The sequence below is a fragment of the Aplysia californica genome, unplaced genomic scaffold, assembly GCF_000002075.1.
Source record: "Aplysia californica isolate F4 #8 unplaced genomic scaffold, AplCal3.0 scaffold00311, whole genome shotgun sequence".
NCBI classification, from domain to species: Eukaryota; Metazoa; Mollusca; class Gastropoda; order Aplysiida; family Aplysiidae; genus Aplysia; species Aplysia californica.
The window spans coordinates 523,250-530,442 of record NW_004797581.1 but is presented as its reverse complement, the minus strand read 5'-3'; the positions used below and the strand labels follow the sequence as shown (position 1 = coordinate 530,442).

General features: G+C 40.2%; 1 protein-coding gene across 1 annotated transcript in view; it reads left to right on the top strand.

The window, feature by feature from the left end:
* LOC101854879 (diacylglycerol lipase-alpha) overlaps window positions 1-7,193 on the top strand; it is a gene marked incomplete in the record, with an annotated part of 213,377 nt that overhangs the window by 142,333 nt on the left and 63,851 nt on the right. Inside the window, 1 exon segment of the mRNA XM_013084702.2 lies at window positions 2,979-3,063. Within this exon segment, the coding sequence (XP_012940156.1) occupies window positions 2,979-3,063 (85 nt within the window).

Below are 7,193 nucleotides of genomic sequence, written 5' to 3'. Positions count from 1 at the left end.
TCTTCTTCTTCTTCTTCTTCTTCTTCTTCTTCTTCTTCTTCTTCTTCTTCTTCCTCTTTTTCTTCTCTTTAGATTCTAATTAAATTTAGCACCACTTCGCAATCATTTCCAAGCTTTTAATGTATTTCTCTATCTTTGTTCAGCTTCAGTTTTATAACAGTATATTAATTTTCTGCTTTTGGAACATTAAGAGAGATTCGGGTGAATTGGTTATCAAATGTTACGCACTTGTCTGTCCTTTCCTCGCTTGAAAGTTTCTATATTTGCACTATTTATCACTTGATACAATTTCATATAACTGAAAAGCTATAGGGACTGCTTTTCATTAAATATTCTCAGACATAAAGCCGCCAAAGTTGTCTGTCTACATGAATCATTCAGTCAGTCTCTCTCACGCGCTCATTCCTCACAACACGATGAAGGAAATAACATCATCACGCATGTTTGATTGGGATCAATGAGAAGGTCAGTAAGCTATTCGACCAAAGAGCTCGTTGTGTAATCGAATGTTTCTGTAACTTTTAAGGTTGTTTTTTTTTTGGTGGGGTGGATCAAACAAATTAGTTTATAGTTTGAAAAAAAATGCTCTGCATGTGTGTGTTTGTGTGTGTTTATGTGTGTGTGTGTGTGTGTGTGTGTGTGTGTGTGTGTGTGTGTGTGTGTGTGTGTGTGTGTGTTCGTCGCGTGAGAGAGAGAGAGGGGGGGAGAGTATGTATGTGTGTGTGTATGTGTGTGTGTGTGTGTGTGTGTGTGTACGTGAGAGAGAGAGAGGGGGGGAGTATGTATGTGTATGTGTGTGTGTTTGTGTGTATGTGTGTATGTGTATATGTGTGTGTGTGTGTACGTGAGAGAGAGAGAGAGAGAGAGAGAGAGAGAGAAAGAGTGTGTGCGTGTGTTGTGTTTGTATGTGCGTTGTAAAGGGTGGGAGGGGGGAGTGTGTGTGCGTGCGTGCGTTGCTCGTGCTGTGCTCATAAAGAGGGATATAAGGAATATTTCGTTCTTTTTGCGTGATCGTCGTTATTGCATGTCGTGTTTTTAGTTTTGTTTTTTGAAAACTGGTTGGTCTATTCTTCTTTATTTAAAAAAAAAATATATATTTGTTTTGTTTTGTTTTCATCGTTCTTTGCGTTTGGTCGTGTGTCGACGTTACTGTTGATGTTGTTTTTAAAAAAAGGGTTGTTTCCGTTGTATTTTTGTGATGATAATAACGGGGTATGATTTTTTTTTCTTTCTTTCTTCCTGTCCTTTTTTCTTTCACCTATTACGTATTTCATTATGTCCATTATTTATTCATTAAAGTAGCTAAACACCATACCCATTTTCCAATGAACTCTTGCCAACGTTGCTTTTCAGAAAGCATGCCCCCTTATACTTGATTCCGTGCCGAGCAAAGAAAGAAATTCGCCCAAATACCTATCCGTCTTTGCTCTAATGCCAGTCCATCGTGCATTTTGTCTGTTGAATTTTTAATTATTCCGTGTGGGTGGTTGGCGGGTGCTCTGGTGTGGTTTACCCCTTCTTTCCTATCAAACATCTATCGTCCTTATCTCTAGTCTCCTCCTTCTTTTTGTGTATGTTACTCTCTTGTAACACCTCTATTCTTCGGCACTTATATGACCTTATTGTGTTGCAAGTGCCGTAAAACTCTTACTTAAACTAATTATTCCGTGTGTTTTGACGTTTGCGTTATTCGTGCGGGTGGTTGGAGGGCGCCACTGGAGGTAGTTCCTACTTCTTTACTTTCCCTCTGTTGTTTCTGTCTGTCTGTCTTACTTTTCTCAGCACTAATTAATGACTGTTATTGTGTTGATGTGCTTCTGTTTAATAAAAATATCCACAAAAATTAACAAACAAACTAAAACGTGGTGCGTTGTCTTGAGCAGAAGGAATTGATGGGTCTGTCTGTGACTGCTCGTCTAGTACTCTTTTGGAAAGTATAGAGTTTTATGCCCATTTTAAAAAGAAAACTGTTTCTTCTGTTTGTATATCTCACTTTCGCCCAGCACTTCATGACCTGTTTTATGTCGACGAGCTTCTCGTTTTATTCAAACAAACAAAGGAGCAAACGAGAGATAGCTGGCGACACCACACGTTAACTGGAACTAGCTGTAGTTTAAATGTAGACGCACCCTGACTTTATACCAAAACAACGTTACAATCTATGACAATGTCTGTAATTTCTATCAACATTTTTTTCTGAGACTATGGTCGTTTTTGTTTATCGCGTATACTCGTGTCAAATTCATGCGATTTCAGGCAACATGAGCCGGCCTCTTTCGGCTGTGTTTTGTCCTACCTGGTGTATTAAGTAGGCCTACCTACTTTTTCCTTTCTCTGGTATCCTTTGGATTTCGAGGGGAGGTACAGGTTTCTGTCCTATGCTAAGTGTGTGGCGTCTGTGATTGATATAGCATGGTGGTCCAGGACCTTTTGAACCCCATCCAGCCAGGTCTAGGTGTATTAATTAAGTAGGCCTTCAGAGTTAATTTAACCATAATACTCATTCGAGACGCTAAACCCATAATTTTAAAAGTGGCATCCCGGTTGAAAATGACGTACTCTTATCACAAATTGAATTTCCGCTGCATAAAAAGATATTGAGAGAGATTTAATTCCAGCTTGTTACAGAAAACGTATCCTTTAAATATGTCGAGTATTTAGTGACTGCTACACGAAGCAGAGCATATCGAATCTGTAAGAAGTATTTTAAAAAGCCGCTCCTAGGAAAACAATTTATTTTCGATCTAATATTCCCTTTGTTTATCGGCCTCAACAACTTTTGCAGCCTTGGTGTCAAACATTTCATTACGTAGCAAGTCTCACTGGGTATAAAGAAATCTCCTTGTTTGAAGGTAGCTGCACTCAGACGAAAGTCTTCAGCACCTGCACACAGTGTTGATTTGTTTTGCAGCCCCCCCCCCCCCCCCCCCAGATAACGAAGATGGTTATTTTATTTTCCCTCTCTTTTTCTCCTACAGGAAAGCGTTTCGTGCTTACGAAGAAAGCTGGGATCGGAGACTACAGCTGCTGTGTTGCTGCGTGGAAAGGAAAGGCCACAACAGAGTAAGTGCAGCAATTTCTTGACGCAGATTAAAGGCAATTCGGTATCTTAGAAGTACAAAATTCTGTCGGCTCAATACCCAGTGTTGAGAAGTTTGGCGTAAAAAAATTGAGTTTCACAATGTAATATCAAGCTTTTTCGAATGCACTACTTTGAATATCTTGATAACGACTCTGAATAATCTTACGATTTTGATAGACCCGATTGCGCATTTTGATTCCTGGTCTTATGATCTTAATATCTCAAAAATGTCAGATAGAACATTGTAATTCTGAGGTAGCGAATTGTGTGGGTTTAACATTAAGCCTTGGTTGACCCAGGGCCCAAAATGATTGTCTTAAATAATCCAACTTGTGTAGATGTAAAGTATTTATAATCAGTCTATCTATGGGGTGTGAGAGGGTAAAAACTGTATGGATTGGTTGACTGTTTGGCAGCAGTCCAGGTCAATAACCAAAACAAAAATCATGAATTTCATCAAAGTGGGTGGTTAGCAGGTGCGTGGGTTGGTTTTCTCCTTTTTTCCTATCAATCATCTATCGTCCTTATCTCCCCTCCTTTTTTGTGTTTGTTACTTTCTTGTAACATCTCCAATCTTCGGCACTTGTATTGTTTTGCAAGTGTCGTAAAACTCTTATTAAACTAAATTAAAAATAGCACTAATCTTTGCACAAACAGATAACATTGGTAAGAATCGTCATAACAAGCAATTATGGCATCTGGCTAATTTTGGTGAGCCGTTTAAAAGAAGTTGTAGCAAAAGAGAAATGTTTGACCTCACGATACCATAATAACAATATTATCATTGCTTGATGTCTTTCTTTTTACGAGATGATTGTAATCACCTCAGTCGGCGATACATTGTCAGCACTAGTTATGTCTATATAGTTCCCTCTACTGTCTTTCTGTAATAGGGCTGTTTTGGGGTGCTCTTTATCGTCATTGCAGTGCGCTATTCGCGAATGGAACAAAATAGGAAAATGCAGGTCTTAAGGCATTTGACCTTGGCGCAATTTTAATTATCAGCTCTCACATTTTACTTTTCATCAATTATTCTTGACATTAAAATATAAATGGTAAAAACCAAGAGGCAGAGACTAGACTAATTTTTTAAAAGTTAATTTTTCACATTTTCACGAAATTATCTCATGCTCCATACGCGGGATAGTGAAATTCTGTGACGTAAGGTAACATTTCTTCGCTCTCTATAACCTGAATCTGTTCCAGATGCTGCGACTATTTTTTTGGTGCCAAAATGGACAAACTCAACTACTCTTTTTCAGTATTACTGTTGTTTTTATCTCTTCTTAGCGAGACGGGGGCCGTTATCTGGCTGCGTGCCAAAAATATAAACTTCATCAACTACCTTTCTATGGGCTGACCGTGGCCATAATCCGTTCCTTGCAAAATGAAGCCGTTATCATTCCGATTGTCCGTAATCTCCGCCTCAGCAACAAGGCTGTGTGTGTCTGTGTGGTCGGCCGCTGCGTTCCGTTGCATAGTTTGCCGAGTTTCGATGACACTGGTCGATAGTTCTTCCGCTTTTTCTCCCGGTCTCAACTTTCCCCGGGCCGCAGCATCGTCTGAGACGAGTGGGATATTAGACGGGGATCCGTGTCCTTATCCGATCACTTGCTCTGACAGGCAAAGTGTCGTGTCGTGCAGATAACCACCGCTGCTGCCGTGCGATAGCGCCCCCCCCCCTTCCCAATTCCCGACACGTTATTATCAACCAACTGACCCCCCCCCCCCCCCCCCAAATCCCCGACGCGTTTTTACCTACTGAAATTGTTCCCCTTTGTTTTAAGACCATGATCCAGTGCGCACCGTTAGCTCATTTGTCATGGTATCGTGCTGGAATGTAGAGCGGATAACCCTTTGTTTTAATCCCTGGTGTGGCTGTCTAGAACTTTGGGGGTTGGATAAGTTTTCAAGGCTCACCACCTACTTGGCTTGATCCTATCGGAGATTTAAGTTCAACCCAACTGAGGTACCGCCTCTTACATTACTTTACTTACTTTACTTTTTCGATCCAGCGGCCATGGGAGTTCTAGCCCTTCGGCCTGACACCACATCGACTCTTAAAGACAGTGCATTGTTGAAAAGGGTGTTCTTCTTTTCTATCTAACATATTATCTTCCGTATCTCTCCTCTTTCTTTTTATGTATGATGGTCTCCCATAAACTTCTAATCTTCAGCACTTAATGAGCTATTCGAGTTGTAAGTACCTCAAAACTGCAGCTAAAACAAAACTAAACCTGGCTGTCAGGGTCGAAGTGACCTAGTTCTTAAATGATCAAAATTGTGTCCATGCGGGCATAAAAATATTGACAACAAACGTCTCTTTACCTCAGAGCGTTTTATATCCAAGTCTGGGCGTCTGCAGGTGTATATACAATTTATTCTGAGCTCTCATGTCGTCAGCTGGTTCAGACTAAACATTCGCTGTAGCCAAATTAAATCAGTCCAAATCAGTCCTTTACGATAAACACTTTTGCTTGTGTCCCAGAAAAAAAATAAACGCGATGAAGATGAGAATGAATAACCACTTTCAGGTCTTGGATAAAATTCTATGTGTTGTACTGAGCAATAAATCAGATATGTATTGGTTTAGCAGACAACGCCTCTTTAAATTAACGCTGTATGGTATGGGTTAACCGCTCCTCTCAACATCGTGACGTCATAAGAGGCGGGGCCTCCGAATTTAACTCTTTAAGGACGTAGCAGCCACACATTGCTACTTCAGAAATACAAAGTTCTACCTGCTCAATACCTAGTTTTGATAAATTTGGTGTAAAACATTTTAAGTTTCACAACACGTCAAGCTTTTTTAAATGCAATTCTTTGAATATCTTGATAATGATTACGAACAATCTGACGATTTTGTTAGAGCATATTATAGAACATTCGGGGTTTTTTTTACCTCATGGTCCTATAGTAGCTAAAAACGACTTAAAATGTCAGATAGAACTTTGTAATTCTAAGGTAGCGAAGGGTAATGGTATAATACACTTATTTTCAAAGCATCATACACAGATTAGAATCACGAACTTGTATCATAGTTCCATGTTGTCGCCTGCCTTTACATGTTTCAGATTAACCCTTTCCGTACGTCATGTTTTACGATCGTATCCACACGACGTGGGGAACTCTGTGCCACCACTTTCCAAAGAGGAAATTTACTCGTTAATTCGATCCGTACGCTTTGCATAGCAGTGTTTTAAATGATTTTTTTGAGAAATACTGAAAGTTTCAAAGAGATCTTTGCACTAGAAGTATTCTGAAATGTGATTAATACAACCCCAGGGGTCTAAAATGACCCCAGGGCGTACGGATAGGGTTAAGAAAACTTTTTTTAAAGTCTGTATCAGTATTATGCTTTTTTTAAGTGACCAAAAAAACAGCGCGAATTCAAGCGATGCCGACTGACAAGGGTGGGCGTCCTGAGTGAATCAGTGCCCATCTTCAATAGGACCAAGTCAAGAGAGTATAATATTCTAGTAACATATTGGCCCAGCCTCCTCGTACGATTCAGTCGTCATGACCCTGACCTTCTTTTCCTTATTTACGTCCTCTTAACTTCTCCAAACCACGAATCACTTTCTTGGTTGGTTTGCGCGTGCTCTGGTGTGGTTTGCTTCTTCTCTTCTATCCAACATCTATCCTCCTTATCTCTTCTACTTTTCGTGTTTATTACTCTCTTGTAACATCTCCAATATTCGGCATTTATAATAATATGACCGTATTGTGTTGCAAGTGCTGAAAAAGGCTTACTAAAACTAAAACAGAATTGCTCCCAAACTATACAGCATTTATCCAAATCAGTGATTGCCAATCTGTATCAAGCCAGCGTCCATTTTTTGCCATCTTTAAGAAGAGGCTACAATATTTGCTCACCGCCCACCTGTATGTATTTTCAAGCTGGACATTAAATATTACCCGCGGTGATCCCTTCCGCCCAACAAAATTACCACATCGCCCGCGAGTTTTCTATTTCGCTCAGGTTGGCAAGCACTGGCCCAAACGATGCTAACAGACCCTGATGTCTGCACCGCTACTTGACCTTTGGCGAGACTGGCTCTGCTTGTTTATAAAGTGCTTATCGTTACTTCTTGCCTGAACGAACCTGCTC